Source organism: Tasmannia lanceolata, unplaced genomic scaffold (genome assembly GCF_043159265.1).
Source record: "Tasmannia lanceolata isolate RefF3 unplaced genomic scaffold, GAP_Taslan_0.1 ptg000019l, whole genome shotgun sequence".
NCBI lineage: Eukaryota > Viridiplantae > Streptophyta > Magnoliopsida > Canellales > Winteraceae > Tasmannia > Tasmannia lanceolata.
The window spans coordinates 4,260,821-4,280,632 of record NW_027518696.1 but is presented as its reverse complement, the minus strand read 5'-3'; the positions used below and the strand labels follow the sequence as shown (position 1 = coordinate 4,280,632).

At 37.4% G+C, this 19,812-nt stretch overlaps 3 protein-coding genes across 3 annotated transcripts; all 3 read right to left on the bottom strand.

Annotated features, from left to right (window-relative positions):
* Positions 1-1,287: 1,287 nt before the first annotated feature.
* Positions 1,288-3,760, bottom strand: EMB2745 (Tetratricopeptide repeat (TPR)-like superfamily protein). The gene has a single exon (XM_077362183.1). It carries the CDS (start codon positions 3,751-3,753, stop codon positions 1,537-1,539), a length of 2,217 nt encoding a protein of 738 aa, XP_077218298.1. The 5' UTR covers positions 3,754-3,760; the 3' UTR covers positions 1,288-1,536.
* A 2,179-nt stretch (positions 3,761-5,939) lies between these two features.
* On the bottom strand, positions 5,940-13,083 carry LOC143852212 (uncharacterized). The gene is made up of 3 exons (XM_077361594.1): positions 12,684-13,083; positions 11,318-11,341; positions 5,940-6,724 (listed from the first exon to the last, which is right to left on the bottom strand). Exons 1-3 carry the CDS (start codon positions 12,865-12,867, stop codon positions 6,186-6,188), a joined length of 747 nt encoding a protein of 248 aa, XP_077217709.1. The 5' UTR covers positions 12,868-13,083; the 3' UTR covers positions 5,940-6,185.
* A 3,481-nt stretch (positions 13,084-16,564) lies between these two features.
* On the bottom strand, positions 16,565-18,304 carry BUD2 (Adenosylmethionine decarboxylase family protein). The gene has a single exon (XM_077362538.1). It carries the CDS (start codon positions 18,000-18,002, stop codon positions 16,986-16,988), a length of 1,017 nt encoding a protein of 338 aa, XP_077218653.1. The 5' UTR covers positions 18,003-18,304; the 3' UTR covers positions 16,565-16,985.
* Between the last annotated feature and the right edge of the window lie 1,508 nt (positions 18,305-19,812).

Genomic DNA, 19,812 nt, shown 5'->3' with positions numbered 1-19,812 from the left:
GCTCAAATTAAAGAGATTGATAGTGAAATGTACATAAATCACACAATATTATGGTAATCCGACCGTATTAACAGACATATCGGGAAAAAAAAGTCTGCATAGGTCCCAACTGACTCAGATTGATCATTAGATCAGTCTGATCAAAGATCAAGATAACTAATGCACCAGATCGAGTGGGTTCCATAGACCAAAGGCACAAGATTACCATTTCTCACAAAATCAAGTCGAAGTGATTACACAGATAAATTTTAAAAAAAATCTGAAAATGCAGCTTTCTTGTCTTCAAAATTTGAATCATAGATTATCCCTGATTCAGTGGCCCATATTCATCTCAGCCAAATGAATTCAGTTAATTAGAAGAAGAGACCCATCAATTTCCAATTTCTCCCCTTAATTTGAATGGAAAATACATGTTTTAATCAATGGGTTGATGTCAGCTGACATAATCCCTGATTTCCTTGGTTAAATCCCCACCCTTAATTAACACCTGATCAAGGGAAGAAGTTGATTGAACCAAAACGATCAAATTACTCTCCAAAAGTGCCACTGACATGCAAACTCAACTCCTATGAATTTCCGACGATACCCTCAATTTTGCATGCCTTGATAATATAACAATGTGTAATAAATGTGCTTGCATAAGCTAATGCAAGCACCTTTGATTTCCGCATTAAATTATTGCCATTGATGAATTTTGTTTTATCAATGGTCATCATTTGATCATGTGAATTTACTCTGCTTTGGGCCAGTTGGGGTGCAAAATTGCAAGAAATTCTACTTCCCACTTTCGGACAAAGCACATTAATGTTCGGTATCATTTTGGGAGAGGCATGGTACAAGAGGCTCGTGATGCACATAACAAACAATCAATGTAGCCCTAGAAGAGTAGGATCATTTCAGTAGGGCTTTAGGCACCAGAGGAGAAGGAAAAAAATGAAGATGAAGAAAAGAGATTAGTGAAATGCACAAATCAATGGATCAGAAGCTCTGATACCATTTTAGTTTCATAGGAGGAAGAGGTAAGGTTAAAGAATGGAGGGAAAAGGAGAAGGTGGAGTATGTCGATTAAAAAAGGATTGACCTCCACCTTCTCATCTTTATATTAAGTTATTAATGTCAAATGCTTTTATATTAACAGATCCTATATGAAACATCCCTGATAATTTTACAGAAATCTGAAACTGAAAATTTTGGCAACCATCTTCCGAGTAGCATGCACTTTTAGATATGTAAGCATGAGGAATGCTAGATTCACAGGCCCCCTTGCAAAATAATGGGCAAAGCCCAAGCACAGTTCCAGATAGTATCACATTTAGGTTGAGCTTTTGCTGAAAAATGAATTCGAATCAACCCAAACACAACCTGATTCTAATGTAAAAGCTCAAGCTGAATTCCCAAAAATCGACCCGAGTTGCACCCCAGTAAACATAACATCTGGAATATTGCACAAGAAAAACATTGCAGCAATCCTCTCTCTAGAAACCAAAAGAGTAGGCAAAGAATATGATGACCCAAATGGGGAACTGATCATATGGTTTATGACCCTGCCATGGCAATTTTTTCACTATTTGGTATGAGTCCATCCTTGGCCATTTCACTAAGGACATTGAAAACAGCTTCCATGTTCCCTTCTTTATGGTTTACTTCAATGAGTACTTTCGATATTTCAGCATCAGTAAGCAAACAACCTCTCAAAACATCATGTATGACTCTACTCAATTCCTCACTCATCCCCTCACTAAAAAGCCCCTTGACCAAAGCAATTACACTAACTGCATTAGGAATGAAACCAGCTTGCACCATTTCCTTATACAGTCCTAGTGCCTTATGCACATTTCCTCCTCTACAGTGACCATGTATTAACACACTATACACAGCTTCATTAGGCTTCCAATTTCTCTCTAACATTGATTCAAACACTCTATCAGCTTCAATCATCAACCCTTTCATACAAAAGCCCTTTATGAGAGAAACAACACTCTTAAATTCAGCATTGCTGCAATGACCCACGAGTGTATCGTATGTGATACTATCTGGAACTGAGTCCTCATAACACAGATTAAATAGTAGCTGCTTTGCTTCTCTCGTCCGAGCTTGTTTGCTTAATCCATTTATAAGCACAGTATAGGTAACAATGTCTGGAAGGATTTTTCTCTGTACCATTTCGTCGTGAAGATGGAGAGCTGTATTTACGTCCCCTTCTTTACAATAACCATTGATCAGCGTCGTGTAAGTAAACTCATCAGGAGATAGGCCCAAACTCAACATCTTCTCAAAAAGATTGCGAGCATCGGTGAGTCTCCGTTGCTCACAGAGACCTTGAATGAGTGAGGAGTACACAATAGCATCAGGTACAAGACCCTTCTCAACCATCTCTCCATTTAACCGAAACGCCTTCTCTAAATCCCCAATTCTACAGTACCCAGTTACAATTGTACTATAAGTTACCACATCAGCCTCCAATCCTTTCGCCTTCATCTCTCTAACAATCTCCAGAGATTCATCCATTCGCCCTAAGATACAATGTCCATTGATAAGAGCATTGTAAGTCACAACAGAAGGCAAAAATCCACCATCCACCATTTCCTTCAAAACCATATAAGCTTCATTCAAGAAACCCTGCTTAGAAAACCCATTAATCAATGTCGTAAAAGTAATTTCATTCGGACGCAACCCTCTATCACGCATCTGATCCACGAATTCCATCGCCCTCTGCAAATTCCCAGCCTTACACATACTATTAATCAATACAGTGTATGTTACAACATTCGGCTCCATGCCTTTATGCACCATTTCAGCATGTAAAACTAAAGCTTGATGAACATTCCCCTCCTTACAATACCCACTAACAAGAGTGTTATAAGTCACCTTATCTGGAACCAAACCCTTACTAATCATCTCATTCAAAACAGCACCAGTCTCCTTCATCCTACCCTCCCTGCACAAACCATTCACAATTGCATTATAAGTGATCAAATTTGGCGCCAATCCCCTCCTCTCCATCACGCTAAAAAACCCTAACGCTTCATCGATACGCCCTAATTTACAGTACCCATCAATCAGTGTATTGAACGTGACGACATTCGGAGAACAACCCATCTTCTCCATCGCATCGAAAAACCCTAACGCCTTCTCCAAATCCCCTTCCCCACAAAACCCTCTAATCAAAATGTTATAAGAAAAAACATTGAAAGAAACCCTAGACCTAATCATCTCGTGATACAATTCATCCACTTTCGCCGCGGAATTTGGAACCCTAAACCTAAAAATAGCATCGAGGATTGAATTATAAGATAAAACGCTTGGCATAAAACCAGATGATTTTGTTAGATTGAGGATTGTTAGGGCTTTTTCAATCATGTTAGATTGGGCGTATGATTTGATGAGGAGATCGAAGGCCGAGGAGGAATTGGAATTGCAGAGATGGAATGTGGATTTGAGGGATTCGAAGATGGTGAAAGAGGGTTTGGGTTCGGTGGAGATGAGATTTAGGGTTAGGGTTTGGGCGGGTTTGAAGAGGTGGAATTTGGTGAGGAGGTGGATGGCAAGACATTGGGGGTGGAGGGAGAAGAAAGGGAGGGGGTGGGCCCAGTGGAGGAATTCTAGGGTTAGGGTTTTGTGGGATTGGGTTTTGAGGAGGAGGTGAGAGGCTGCTTGTGGGGTGAATTGGGTGGAGAGTGTGCGGAGGAGGTGTGGAGAGTGTTTGAGGAGAGTCAAGGCTTTTTCGGCAAGGAGATGGTGATGAGAAGCCATTGTTACAATTTTTTCTGTGGGTGTTCTTATCAATTGTGCATGCTTAATAAAGATGAATGTGGGCCCACATATCAACTTCTCTCTATAGTCTATTCTAACTACTTAACTAGTCTGAGGAAGTGGGTATCTTGTAATGTTCTACAAGATCAACGGTCTGGATTGCATATGTGTTTCCCCGTGTGGGACCCATAAATTGCTTGTAACAATTTTTTAACTGTAGCATGCAAAACATTCTCTTTCAAAGCCTCACATTTTCTGAACCCAATTCCACTGTACAATTATTCGATCAGTATCCAAAGGGAAATGATATATTCACTCTTTTTTCTTACTTGGACCACCTACTTGTAGTGTAAATGGTTAGTGAAAAACAAGGTTTTAAATTTCGGTTTCGGTTCGGAATCACCGAAACCGAAATTTCAGCCGAAATCTGGAAATTTTGAACGAAATCAATTGAAATCAGATTAAGTAATATTTTAGCCCGTACAAAGTTTCGGCCAAATCTCCGAAATTTCGGTAATTTCAGGATATTATTAAATAATGGATAAATACAAGATTTTTTGGATATATTCCTTAAATTTCGGTCAAATTTTGTAACATTTCGATTTACCAAATTTCGGTTTTGGTCTCAAATAAAACCCAAAATTTCAGTAATTTCAGGATATGATTAAATAATAGATAAATACAAGATTTTTTGGATATATTCCTTAAATTTCGGTCGAAATTTTGTAACATTTCGACTTTACCAAATTTCGGTTTCGGTCTCAAATGAAACCCGAAATTTCGGTCCGGTCGAAATTTTAAACCTTGGTCATAAAATACACTAGTGGGGACTCTAGGTTGCTTTAATTTGTGAAGGGTTATTCTCAAGATCTTGGTTGAAGATTGCAACAAATGTTTTAGTTGTTTTAATAGGGGTACTTGTAGGAATGTTTTTCTAGGAAGATTATAGTTTCTGAATGAATTATTAGTATTTTGTTGTGTAGATGTACAGGGGAATGTAAAGGGGGATAGCTTGGACTTTTTCTACGTTATGAATTTATCTCCTAGGATCTTATATGATGGTTCATGGAGGACTCCTGGTCCCTTTATCATGTAATTCTCGTATGATTATCAATATATTCTGTCGACTTTCAAAAAAAAAATATATACTAGTGGGGTTTGACCCAGAAAAAAAGGGAAGAATATATCACTTCTCTGTTCAAAATACACAACATTCATAATTTGAGATTTTATATGGTGGCCGACATTTACATGTAAAGGTCGGAGAGAGAAAACCCCCCTATCCTTGATTTTTTATCCAACAAAAGCCCTCTTTTTGACGTTTTGTTGCATCAAAAATCAAGAGTGGGGAGTTTTCTCTCTCTCCAGCCTTGTTTCCACACGGTCGGCCACCATATAATTTCTCAATTTGAGATTTTATATGTTTTCTCTCATAATTTTACCCATTTGTATTTAGCCCTTTATCTATTTCTTTTCTTTGTTCCTACTAGGATGCAATGCAACTCATATATATAGCTTCACTGTAACAAAACAAAGCAAGAAAGTAAGGTACATAAGTTCTATGTGCCCAAAGAAAGGGCATAATCAGCTCAAGGTTGAAATCCACTTGGGTTCAATCAATCCAAATGTTTTTTCTGGAGTTCCTTCTACAGTACTCTAATACACTCAAAACTAGGACAGTATCTACACTCTTAAAAAGATCGTAACAAGAATCTGTGAGTTTATATTCTGCTTTTCATGCCTCTTGTGCCTCAACTAATTCGTAGATAACCATAACCAAAGATTTTAGTCCAGAATCATCAGTAGATTCTTATTCAAGATTAAAGTTACTACCTCTCCAAATCCAAAGTGTTGATTGGACTTACCAGGGAATGCCCGTAGCACAGACCAAACAATCATAACCATCTGATTGATTCAGTCTGTCCATGGATGGTTAAGAAGAAGTGGGCAAAAGGGTCCACACAATACAGCCAACAAGAAAGTCCAGCAGCTGTATGGTGTTTTTTTTTCCTTTTTCGAATGGCGTTCAGCAGTTGTATAGTTAGAATCATCAGATCAAAGTTGCACAAAATATGACAGTGCACTGTGCTACCATAAAAAAATGGGAAGAATAAACATAAAAGAAATAATGATTTAAAGCAAAGCCAAAAATTAAGCTACTTATGCACATGAATGGATCCACACCCGATGAATATAGTGGCCTACCCCCCATGGAAAAAAAAAAAAAAAGTTTAAAAAAACATCTCCATGTTATTGAAATTGCTTCCCGATTCAATGTCTGAAAAAATGGCATTTCCCCTTTCGACGTCGGTCGAAGTCCAGGATTTACGACATTTCTCCACCCGGCATGTGATATTGATAAAATGATTGGATTGATTCAAATGACTAAGTGTCGAAATCAGCACAAATAGATTGGGCTCAGACACATCAGTCTATCCTTCATTTTCGGATGTGGGAGTTTGCTCTTCCTTCAATTTCTCAATTTCAGGGGTCACAGCATTCCCATCAGTCCTCCTAGAAGTACTTGGCTTCCCAGCATCTCGGCCAATTTCAGGAGTCACAGCATTCTCTTCCTTCAATTTCCCAATTTCAGGGGTCACAGCATTCCCATCAGTCCTCCTAAAAGTACTTGGCTTCCCAGTATCTCGGCCAATTTCAGGAGTCACAGCATTCCCATCAGTCCACCCACGTGCACGGGCCCTTTTTTCCCATAACTCTGACAGCTTAAGCTCAGCTCTCAATGATGCTTCAGCCTTCTGTCTGGCCTCTTCGCATGTTACCATTCCTTCATTGCACTTTTCAGATTCTTTTTGGTAGCGAGAGGAAGTTTTCTTCGCTTCTAGGATGGATACCTCTGCGCGTTTTTCATTATCGTCGTTAACAATTACTCGTAACCTTACTTCTTCTGCAAGTAAATCTGTAACAGTTTTCTCCATTTCCTCGTTTACATCGGGATCATGTCTACCACAGTCTGCATCGATGGGATAAAGATGATGATGGGCACTAATCATATTTCATGAAAACAAAAAACATAAAAAGAACAGTAACCCTTAGTAGTGAGCTACCAAAGTATCCTGTTCAATGGAAGAAGTGAAATAATAAATGACTCATATCTCGAAGACAGTTAAAAGTGGCAAGACTGCCAAAATAGCCACTCTTTTCTTATTAACTCTAACTTATATAATCTTTATTGGAACATCCTTTTGTGAATGAAATAGAGCAACTGGTATTTATTTGATTTTGGATGACCAAGAACATAAGATTGTGTTTTTCTGTTCTTGTGTTTCCATCTCAGATTTTCTGTACATTTTTTTCGCCAATGCTAATAAGACACTTCAAAATGGTGCCTCAGAATGTTCAGCAATTCAAATTTCAAATGTAAAAGACAGTGTTCGTCTTGTACCAGGTAACTTTAGCTTTCTAGTAAACACAAACATTTCAAAGGGAAAAGTTAAATAACCAACTGATCTCTAACGTAAATATGCATTTGAATTGTAAAAGACAGTGTTCGTCATGTACCGGGTAACTTTAGCTTTCTAGCAAACACAAACATGTGTAAGGGAAAAGGTAAATAACCAACTGATCTCTAATGTAAATATGCCATATGGAACAGGAAGGAATATGAAAATGCAAGGCACATTCAAATCAGATGACATTTAAGAAGCAACATATAGCTGGCTCATCGGAACTGGTTGGGGATATTGGGAAACCAAGCTTCATGTGAATATAAACAAGGATAAGGAGCAAATGCATACCTCATAGATGCTTTTGAAAAAAATAAATTAGAGAAGCATATTTGATCTTCTTTTAGAAATTAGGACACGAAGGATGATGTATTCACCCCGGTTGTTTACCAGAAGACCCCTTTTAATGATATTATGACTAAAGAGAATCTTTCTCTCCAACTGTTAGCATGCAGAATCTACTAATAGCATAAAGAATCTAAAGCAATCTATTGCTTAGTATTTATGTGAAATCAAGCACAATGCAGGAGCAATTATACTATTATATAGGACCTACGAAGAAGAGAAACTAGTCTTCTTTCTCTTGTTCTTTCATAAAGAGGGTTCTTCTATTTTCAAAGGGCGTGCGGGTTTCCTTTCATATTCTTTGGCTTTTTGTGAGCCTGCTTTTAGTTCGTGGGGTTGTCTTTTTAAATTCATTCTGGGGTAGTGACAGAATGCTGGGGATCATCCACTTATCTTCTAGTCTCAATAGCTTAAGAAGGGGTTTGTAGGACTGAAAATAGATTAGTCTCAATAGCTTAAATTGCATTTAGGGTTATGAGAACATTATAAGGAGGGGTTCTGCAGTTCTGCTATAATTCAGTGATTACTACAGATTTTAGAATTGGAGAAGGGTTTTCTCCCCCAAAAGCTATACGAACAACAGCAGCACCTTGGTGCTTTTGGTTCTTAACTTTCTAGCCAATTTTCTCTCGACTTTCCCTGGTTACTTCTTGTAAATTGAATCTGTATAGATCTAACCCTGTAAATGTAACTATATCATTTGCAGTTGACTATAATTGTGATAAAAAAATTAGCTTTGTTCACATTAAACGGTTTGCAAATGTTACAGTGAACTAACCCCAAGAGCACAAATACTATTATCACCTTTCCAAATAGTTTCCTACTTGACACAGAGTTCACACACAAGAATATTGACTATAGCGAGGGCACCTAGTAGCCTTGCTCTAGCTAGCCTATTCATTATTTGTCATTTCACAAAATTAGAAATCACATCATCATCCAGAGATGTCAGAAAAGAGTTTGAGAAGCATATGAGAAATAATCAGTATCTGAGTTAAATAGGCCATTAGTAGTGGGTTCATGACCATTCAAGACTGAATCTAAAGAAATGGAGACATATTTTGTTAAAAAGACGAATATAAAACCAAGTCATACTAAAGCTAAAAATGCAAGCAGATTTCACCATATTACATGCGCATAAAGAACATCTTGAAGTATCAGTGTGTGCAACCATAGATGGTAGGTGTGAAGTCCCAACATGTCTTCACTAGACTGTACACCATAAATATATTCTGATTGTCAACTGGAAATTCGATAAAAAGGTACGAACCTTGATTAATCAAGTGGTACATGTTTGGTTGCTAATGAATCAAAAGTCAGAAATTACTGAATGAGCAACATGAGCCTTTGTATATAGTATACAATGTAAAGCAGAGATAATTTTTTTCATATCTTCTTCGGCGCACTGCATTCACAAGCGAAGTGGCCCATTTTTTTATGATTGTGAAAAGCTATCTTAGATTTGTCTTTCAGCCCACTCTATTTTACAAGACAATGCGTGATTCCTTTTTCATTCTTTGGAGCAAGTTCTCTCACCCCTGCCTTATTTGGTTCCTCCCCTATAGCCCTACACCTAAGCCTTGAAACCTGATGGTTCGCTGGATTTGGAAAAAAAACAGCGTCACTATCCATACAAACTCAGCACTAAACCTCAAGCTCTAGATGATCAAACAATTCAGTATATGTAGTGATGCTTAGATTGTGCGTCATCAAAAGCTCATTTGTTCCCAACTTCCCATGAATCAGATAGGAGACATAAGATACTCAGGATTAGTTGCTCGCCATTATCCGCATTCTTCAAGTTGGGGATCAAGTGAGACAATTTATAAGATGCTCAAACATGGATATAGTAGGGTCCATCTTATGTGTCTCCAATTGCAGAATCTTGTGAGCAACTTGGTGGCGAAGGTAGCAGCAAAGCTAAGATTCAACAAGTTCTGCTTTTCTTTAGCCATCTTGGATTCCTCTAATCATCTAATCAGATCATTAATCTTTTTTCTTAACATAGTAAGGTGGACACATCATTCTTGTTTAAGCTGATTTTGATATGCTTTCATCTCCTGATGATAATGAGTTGAGTTTCCTTCAGGAAACCCCATGCTATTAGTCTGTGTTTCTAAGACACCTGGCACATCCAAAAGGAATTGGATTTTCTGGTGTCATGGATCATAATTGGACCCATACAATTCCACATATTTGTTTGGGTGAGCGTTACATTCCTTGTTGCCATAATGTTTGAGTACATTCCATTAAAATTGAACTAATTAGGATGCCTAGTATGCATAAACACAAAATATGAATATTCCCTCACATCTAAAAACTTGGTACAACAATTGTCAATCCAGAATCAAAACCAATGGATATAGATTCAATCATCATTTACTAACCCATGATGGACTTTTGATGAAGAACTTGTAGTTACCACTCATTTGCCCACTTGAGCATCCAATCCAATTGTAGAAAATTGACAGACAAAAGTCGTATCAAAACCGGTCATCAAAAGCAAGATAAAACAATCACACAAAGAATATACTCGATTTACGTGGTTCCGCACAAAGGCCTACGTCCATGGCCGGTCGAGAGAAATATTTCACTAATCAACAAAGAGACAAAGATTACAATAGGTTCCTCAATTGATCGAGCACTTGACCGATTCTCAAACCCTTCCTTTGTAACTCTTTCCACACTTCTAACTGACAACAGTGACAAGTATTTATTACAGTGTCAAAGACTGTTTGAAGTTCGAACCTACATATGAAGGATGAATAAAACAAGGTAGGATGAGCCAAAGAGACCATATTTGATGAAATTGCTATGATTTCATCATGACAACTTGCTTATGTCAGCAAGGGGTGAACCCAGCTCGCAAACAATCGAAGCTTTCCAATTTTTTTTGTTGTGATTTAAGAAGAATATTGGTGATTAGAATCTACAAGATGTTTATAAGGGCTGACATTAGTCTATGATGATAGATTAGGATTTGGAAGATGTTTATGGAGATTTGACACTGCCTTTATATTATGTATTTGCTGTAAATTCAGTAAAACAGTTTCACCATTCATGTTCCTCATTTGTCAGTGCAAATTTCTGCACGAATTCTGAGATTTTCAGATCTCCTTCAATTCAATATTAGTGGTGCTTCTTTGGTTTTGATTAATCCCAGGTCAAATTTCAACTTCTAGAGTGGGTGGATTACAACTAACAGTTCAAAAATGTTCAGCAAATCGGTTTCTTATATGGATTCATAAGATTTAATAATGAATTTGATTCCAGAATAATAGAAATAAGTGAATTGCCTTCGAAGTAAGTTTGTAAATAGTATGACGATGTAGGGCGGTTCAAGACTTCACTCTGAGGACCAATGCTCATGTATTGAATATCCACCAAGGTAAGAAAATCTTTCAGAATATTTTTCTGTATTTGTCGTCTTTGTAGACTTGCAGCCAACACTAATTCGACTATTCTTATTGTAAATGTGTAAAAGAAGAAACAGTCCATCTAAAAAAGAAGGGAACACAGATGTGATTTCCCAATTCTTATACAAGTGAAGTTCTAAAATCAAAAGGGATAGAGTAAAAGTATCTGATCTTGGAGAATCCCCATAACAACAGACTGGTGAATCTGTGAATGATAAAAGAAAAGACAGGCATTTCAACTACATATTAGGTAGACTCAGTTATACTAAAATCATAGTTCTACTCTTTGTATAAAAGGCTAGAATGTACATATTAAGAAAGAAAGAAAGTTGAACTAACCTTCCAAAGAAATGTTGGTAAATCCTGCAAAAACATTAGATTTTTACCAAATGTTAGCATGGGAAAATAGCAAGTTATGAACATTGAGATAAAAGATAAATAACATTAGCATGTGAACTTGCACAAGGAAATAAAAATGAAAAAAAAACAGTGACAAGAATAATATATCTACGTTTTATAATATATAAAGAAGATAAAAAGTTAAGTATTAACATTTTTCTAAAGATGCCGACATCAAGCATATAGGCTCAGCAGTTTATGTCAAGTTGTTTACTAAGAGAATTTTTTGCAACAGCAACAAGAAAAGATAGGTGCAATATCAAAATTAAAGAGAAACTAATAATTACAGCTCGACTGATTTCCATCTGTTTATAATACACTAGTTATTACAAATGCTGTGTAGCCAGTGGAAAATAAGATAACTTCACATAAATGAATTTACGAATGTGAATTATATTCATTAACCAAAAGCGCCATTAAAATATACTTCACACATTTTGGATCAACTAGCATCTAGACCTACATTTCTTCCTCAGCTCTGTGAATCTTCTGAAAAATTCCCTTTGGTATCTATTCCTAGAAAATAGAAATGAATTTACTTGAGGAACCATTCATGCCAGCCCATTATCAGTATAAAGCTCAATTACATGCAGAACCTTTCAAACATCTTTATATGTTTTTTTTTTTTTTAACAATAGAACCTTTCAGACAAATTGGTCATCCATCACAGACATAAGTCCATCTCCCACGGATAACCAATGCCCAGATGCAGGATATTTATCTATTTAAAATTCTAATATTTGTCAGCTGATTCATTTTTTTACTTGATAAGTAAATATTGTCCATCAAAAGTCAAGAATTTGGATGATAATATTAATGTGTAATAACAGTGCAGTCTTAATGCAGCACAAGAGTAGCATGCGAATACCCATAACAAAAAATATATATGGAAGATATCAGAGAATTTATCTAGAACTTTTCATACAGAAAGCTAAAGTAAAACCCACAAAAATTCATCAATTCATACACTCCTAAACGGTATCTGGTTCTCTTCCACGTGGAGGTCTACCAGCACTCCCACAACTAACCTTTATAACCGTTATGCTTAATACCAACATTCAATTGCTAGAGAAAAAGAGAAACATACAAATCAGTTGGGCCAAGTTCATATCAGAAACAGTTTCAAAGGATTCAAATTGCATTACTTTCTAGTTATCAGCCGAGACAAGATCAAAAGTCACACAATAAAGATATATGCCACATAATAAAATTTATGGTTTTCTCCAAAGCAAGAAATACCAAGGCACCCCATTCACCATCATATCAATTCTTAAAAAGGCTTCAGAGTTTGGAATTCGACCCTTACCTAAAGACGTCAAGAAGATGGACTCTGAGGAGCAATCACAGAAACAAGGACATGAAGCTTGAGAAGATATATCATCAGTGAAGAGCCAATTCATGATGGAACCAATCAACAAAACACCCACCAAAACAAGCACCAGTCTCAGAACACCAGGACTACAAGAACCATGGTATGTTTTGTAGGCCATCAAACCGAATCCAACAAACTCTAAACGGAATCTCTAAATTTGACTTCCAAGGAAGGAAACCCAATTCCTCTTCTAATGTGGAAATAACAAAAAATATAGAATGAAGCAAATTAAACCAAATAAAGATCAGAACAATGCTAATGCTATATTCTTTGTTTTGACAAGAGCCACACTCATTAATCACTACTCTCAATCTCCAACGGATCTCAGATACTTCCTTTTCAAGAAAAACCCAACTTTCATTTTATTGTAACATCAAGAATAGGGACTCATAGGCATACCAAATTTACGAGCTTCCTAGAGATAGAGATAGAGATAGAGACGTAGAGCAATAAAGAAGGAAATGATATATTCGTCTATTTTTTTTTAGGCTGTGCGAGGCATGCACGTGTTTCCCAAAAAATACAGTGGAGCCCCCATATTGCTTGGGTGATCCAAACCATTCATTTGTTGGGGCCTAACGTAGATAGAGTGTGCCCATAAAATCTTCTCCTTATGTTGATCCTTACAAAAAAACTCCAAAGTTTTTATAAATCTTAGATAATTCCGCACTTACCCTTTGCCTCCCTTCAATTTTTCAGTTTTTGTGAAGGGGGGCAAGTGTCATTCTTTAATTTATTTTGCACTAAACCGTCCAAAATCAAAACCTGCGTGTTTCCTGGATATTAACATGCTAATTTTTAGGGATTTGCTTCCAATTTTTTTGGGTTTATCACGATTTAGAAGTTTCACGATTTTATCTCGTTGGTTGAAACTTGAAACTGTTTTACATGCTTAGATGGGTCCCACTTGGGCTAAAATAAATTAGTATAGATTTTAGAGATTTGCTTTCTTTGTTTTTCTGTTATGGGTAGGATTCTTAGACACCATGGTTATCTAGATTAGCTTGGGTATGAGTTTTAGACGAAATGGTAAGTGATTGGGATTTTTCTATTTAACATGCAAACAATCAATTTTTTTTTTTAAAATAAAGAAAATTATTTCAGAAAGCGTATTCGTGTACAAAGGAGGATTGATCCTTCCCTCGAAGTGGATCAGAAGGCTAATCTTCCGTCTAAGAAGATCAAATCCGTTACGAACCGATTTGAGTTCGTAATAGAAACCCATTGGCAGTGAAAGATGTGTACTAGCGGTTGGTTTTTGCAAGGGCGCACTTCAGTTTAGCATTCCTCATATTATAGATGATCTTCACAACCCTTGTTTTAATAATAGCGATCCTCATATTATAGTTGATCTCACAAATTGCCAAAAGCTCCCAATAGCTACCTAGAGAAATGTTTAATATAGGGAAATGATAAATGCACCCCTTTTCATCACTTGGGAGTTGAGACACCCAGCTGATGGTGCGTGGCAATCATGTCACTTCATTCCTTCAAATGTGAAGTACATAGCACCTTTTTAGTCATAGGAACACTATAGCTGGGTGTCCCAAGTAATGAAAATACGCAGATTTTAGAATCTGGGATTTCTTCAAAATTATAGCTAATAGACGAGAGAAGAAGCGAACCAACCATCGTTTTTTACTAGTTTTTGTCTTTTTGACTTCTCGCCCTTCTTTCCGTCAGCAAGAGAGTAGCATATCCTCTCATATTTCTAGGTTTTAAAAAATCTCAGGATGCGGGAGAGAATTTTAAAACCTGAATTTCTCACTTAAAATCCAAAAAACTCTCTCAGGACAGCATACATCAGCTTGATCAGGAACCCTCTTTTACACTGTTTTCAAACTAAAAACCTGGATTATAAAATCCCCCTAAATTTAGTGCCCTTACAAACACAAGGGGGTGCGGTTATCATTTCACATGAGCTAATTTTTAAACTATTCTGTTTCCGCGGGTTTTTGTTTTTCTAGGGTTTATTATTTATACATCTCTAGGGTTTTAAGCACAAAGGCAACGGTGATCGTATTACAGCGAGAGAAAATCAGCTTACTTTGAACAAGCCAAGAAGAAGAGTGTTTTTAAGACTCGGAAATATCTGTTTACAGTATGTCATATGTTTTTTTTTTATTTAATTCCTTATTTTAGGATTTCGGTTTAAAGACATTATTTATTAAAAAAAAAGTGTTAAAAAATTTCGGCCGAAATTTTGAAATTTGGGTCCGGAATTTGGAACCAAATTACCAAATTTCGGCGAAATCCGAAACTTCGGTTTTTGGTGGGGTCCGAAACGGTTACCGAAACCAAAATTTTAAACCATAGTTATGTGAACGACCCCAACTACGTGATTGCACTAACAGAAGTGGTGGGAAACATTCCCTTCCGCATGGTTTTAAATATCGACCGAAATATGAAATTCCGGGTTTCAGTTCGGACCTGCACCGAAATGTCACATACCCGAAATGGTATTTTATTTCGTCCGATCAAAATTTTGTTTTTTTTTTTTAAATTTCGTTCGAAATTCCAAAATTTCACCCAAAAACCTTGTTTTTTAAATTAATTTAATATTTTACAGAAATTTCAGCTGAAATTTGGTATAAAAAAAATAATGTTTTTATTATTTCGCCAGATTTCGGTTGAAATTTCGAAACCGAAACTGAAATCTAAAACCATGCCTTCAAGTGTGCCATCAGCAACCATGAACCACATGAGTTACAGGATCCTGAATGTTCATATGGTGGGCCCAATTGTGTATTCTACCATAACTGAAACCTATACCAATTGGATCATCTGAACCACTACAAAAGGGCCTTTATTCACTGAGTGTGAGCTGTCAGTGAGCTTCTTTCATCAGCTCATCTTGAAGTGCCTGAAAGTTTTACCGAGAGATTAGGAATTTAGATCATTTATGGCTCCCTTGATTCAGAGAGATATTTGTTACTTGAACAGACTAATAATTGTGGTGTCTTTCATCAGTCCATCTCTTCCTAAACTGATTATTAGAGTCTCAAAATTGCGTTTAATTTTGACTCCAATAATCTGTTTTGGACTCAAAATCAATTTCAATATCCAAAACAAACAGGGTCCTACTGTGTGTTAGGAATTGATTCTAATTTTTGCAGAAATGGCAACTATTCTTTTACGGGGTTTTCCTCTTTTTTAGGGGTGGAGAATGACAAAATCCAAAAAAATCTAAAAAACCATGTTCGGCTGCTTGACCTGCTAAGGTCAGTTTCAAAATTTTCTACTACTTTTTCGACTAAAAAATAGAATTCCTTTAAGCGATAAATAACTGTTTCTAAAATTTCTCATGACTCCATTTCCGCCCGATTCTTTAGGCGAGAACGAGAAGTGTTGCCGAACATGCCCTTAGCTTCAGAAAAAAGGGCACCAATATGATTCTCCCATCTATTTTGACTGGATTTAGAGAATCAGGCTTTTTGAGTCACGATTTTCATTTTGAGCAGAGCAAAAAAAACGAAAGAATTGGGCAGAGAATGGTTTCCGATAAAACCGTAAAGTCCTTGACTTGGCCCCATTTAGAGGAGATGTGAACAACCAAATTAAGCTTTTAGAGTAGCTTTTAGAGTAATTGGTTGTTTAACATGGTATCAGAGCTTCTAAACCCATCACCTCCTTGACATTAAAAATTCTCGGTGGGGCCACACGTGCCATGTGTACAGAACACCCATGAAGTATAATGTTGAAGTATAAATGATTAAATAACACCAACTATAAGTAATTGATAGAGAGAGCTTCCACCATGGGAGAATTCGAGAAACTTGAAGCTATGGAAGAGGAAGGAAAAAGCAAAAGAGAAGTGGACAAAAAATAATAGATAGAGAAAGATAGAGAGAAGTAAGAGAGGGGAAGAAAAAAGTGTCCTTTACCCTTTTAGAAAACAAAAGATAAGGTGGAACCAACATCCTCAACTCCCCACTAGAGAAATAGACATCCTCAAAAATCAGGCGTGACACACCGAAGTGGGGTACATTATCATGATCAATCCACTCTCTTCTTTCTCTCTCTTTCTCGCTCTAGCTTAACCATGTTCCAAAAACATATCATCATCATCCAAAAAAATTTCCAACTTCCCCTAGGGAACAAACCATCTCATACATATCTTTATACTCCTCCTCCCCCTTTTTTAGCTTGTTTCTCGTATGGCTAGCAATTACAACATCCCCCACCAAAACATAGAATGTACCACATCCCTACCTTTCGGCCGGAACAATCCCCATCCTACTTCCGGCGGGTCGTGAACGTTTGAAAAGTGACACTTCCGGCTGCTGGAAAATCCTCAATCCTACAACTCCGACTATCCAATCCAAGTGGCTTTAGTGCACTAGCCACTCTAGAACACATTCCTTGCACCCCTTCTTCACCAATTGTCATAGATACTGACATAGTTCCCGGCCGGAAAATCCTCACCACCTTCTTTAACACCTCTCCAATCTCTTCAAATTTGCACCCAATGCACTCAAAACTCGCATAGCTATACCCATCCTCCGGGGTAACATGTATCGTCGAGTAATCCCCACCGTCAATCCCGTTCATCGAGTACCCACATGGGTCGAACCCAAAATCACACACAATCGCACTAGGGTTTATGTTGCCGATCCCCGTTGCTGCCGTCATCTCCCTCCCGGCGACATCGCCGGAGTACCCATCGTCGCATTGCCGGAAGAATCTCCGAGCTAGTACCCTATCAAGTTCAGTCATGCACACCTCTATAGTGAAAATATTAGACAAGTGGTCCACCCTATGTTGATCGCTAGCACTATAGACATGCCATGAGTGTGATGATGATGATGAGGCTTTTGAAGGCAAAATGCAAGCTTTTCTATAACAAAGATTACCAGGCAAGCTTTCTTCTAAGTAAAGCACCTCCTCTCTAAAACTAGTGTGGGGGAAAGGTTGGGCTTTAGGGAAAATGAAGCTTCCTCTAGTGTATTTACAGCCACAAACATTGAGACCCAACTCCAAGGCATGGGTTAACAAAGAAGGGATGGATTTAAGGAGTTGGGTTGTTCCACATGTTTTGATAACAATCTTGTTTGGGTACACAAATAGGCTAGATTCCGACAGAACGTAAGCGTCGAAAAATGGGTTTCCGATTGCCGACACGACGGTGCATTGTACGGCGTCAAGGACTTGTTCTAGTGCTAGGAAGTCGAGTCGGCGGAGACCGACGGGATCATCGCCGGAGAAATGAAGCTCAAGGCGTTTCTCAAAGCCTTCAAAGCCAGATAGAGCCATAGAAAGAGAAATGAGAAGAAAGAGGAGAGATTTACACGTGAGAAGGGTGCATGGGAGTAGAGAGATTTATAGGGAGGGAGAGAGATGGCATGCGTGTGAGGCAACCAAGAATAATGATTGTAGGCATAATGAGTGGGATGATGATTATATTTGTGAGATCTTCATGAGACAGGAACGGGGAATGGAGCTTCAAGCCACGCGTATTCTAGTGGGAACGCCAAATTTATAATATAAATTACCATAATTCCATTATTGGAAGACTTCACTCTCTCCATCTTTTCTCCTGTTTTCATGAAGCTTTCTAGTGGGATAAGCATGACAACAGAGAGGTGTTGTGATGGCTTTTTTCTCCTTTATCTAATTCATTCATGACTTATGGAAATAAATAAGGTCTAATAATAATAATAATAAGGAATTTGCTAGGAACTTTCGCATTAAGGTATTTTTGTGGCTCCCTGTTGCATGAGAGAGCAGCCACCCAGGCTCAATTGTTTTGTTTTATTCATTCCAGGTGACTGCTCTCATGCAACATAGAGCCGCAAAATGCCTTACTGTGATTCTGTGAAACGTTTTACTATTAATATTCATAGGAATAATAATAATAAGGGATTTGCTAGGGACCATCGCAGAAGGCATTTCACGGATGGTCTGTTGCATCATAGACCAGCCACATCATGAACAAAGACAAAAATCTGTTGAAAAGTGAGACTATGTGGCTGCTCTCTTATGCAACAGACGCACCGTGAAATGCCTTCTGTGATGCTCCCTAGCAAATTCCTTCATATTCTATCACTACTAATACTACTTAAATGTTAATACTCCGGGATGTTGGTCATTTCGGGGTGCGTCTATTGCATGAGAGAGCAGCCACCTCAGATGAATTACATAAAATCTGAGTGCCTATGTGGCTGCTCTCTCATGCAACAGACGCACCGCAAAATGCCTTCTCCGATGGTCCATAGCAAATCCCGAATAGGAAATAATCACTCCAAATATTATACATGGAACTTCAATGTATACACTATTAGCCACACCCTGAAATCACAATCAAACAATAGTTGCAAATGGAGCCGATTGCGTATTAGTGATGTGCTGGCCCACCCAAAATCGATACATAGCTCAATTGGTGGATCCCGCACTTTAAGACCAGTTTGATCGTGACTAGCTGATTTGACGGTATAGATTAGATACACCGTATAGTTTATTTATTTTATTTTTATTATTTTTAGGGATTTGCTAGGCAATTTTGCAAAAGGCCATTTTGCGGCTCACTTTTGCAGGAGAGAACAACTGCATAGGCTCATTTTTGTTTGCAGATTTGTCTTATTCATTTAATTCTTGCTATTGCATCCTACAAGTGAGACACAGATTGGATTTTTGCGAAATTGCATAGTAAATAGTATTGTTTGTCTTTTCCTTCAAAAATTGCAAGAAAAGACAAACGAAAGGGGGTGAGAATGTTAACATAGGGGCCGAAATATTATTATTATTATTGTTATTGCTGTTGGTGTAGTTATTTAGTAACTTCATGCTAGAAACGTGTAAAAGAATAAATATTATTTTTAAAACCAAAATATTATTCTTTATGAGAAAAGCCAAGTACTTTAGTTAATAATCGAATATGACTCTACCTCTTCCAACTATCAATACTTAAAAAGCAATGCTTAGAGTACTGAATAAATATTATTTTTAAGGTACTGATATTTGCACTACCATGTTTTGATACCTGCACCAGCTCACCTTGTCTTTTATTATTTTGTCAGCTGTCAAATAATGCAGCTTTAAAAGATCATTATTTTAAAAGGGTGAT

What these genes read in the sequence shown, in the direction of transcription:
- EMB2745 (XM_077362183.1), bottom strand. Translation starts at nt 3,753, where the DNA reads ATGGCTTCTCATCACCATCTCCTTGCCGAAAAAGCCTTGACTCTCCTC.
- LOC143852212 (XM_077361594.1), bottom strand. Translation starts at nt 12,867, where the DNA reads ATGGCCTACAAAACATACCATGGTTCTTGTAGTCCTGGTGTTCTGAGA. An exon ending in CATCTTCTTGACGTCTTTAG is followed by an intron (nt 11,342 to 12,683) that starts GTAAGGGTCGAA and finishes ATGTTTTTGCAG; the next exon opens with GATTTACCAACATTTCTTTG. An exon ending in TACCAACATTTCTTTGGAAG is followed by an intron (nt 6,725 to 11,317) that starts GTTAGTTCAACT and finishes CCATCGATGCAG; the next exon opens with ACTGTGGTAGACATGATCCC.
- BUD2 (XM_077362538.1), bottom strand. Translation starts at nt 18,002, where the DNA reads ATGGCTCTATCTGGCTTTGAAGGCTTTGAGAAACGCCTTGAGCTTCAT.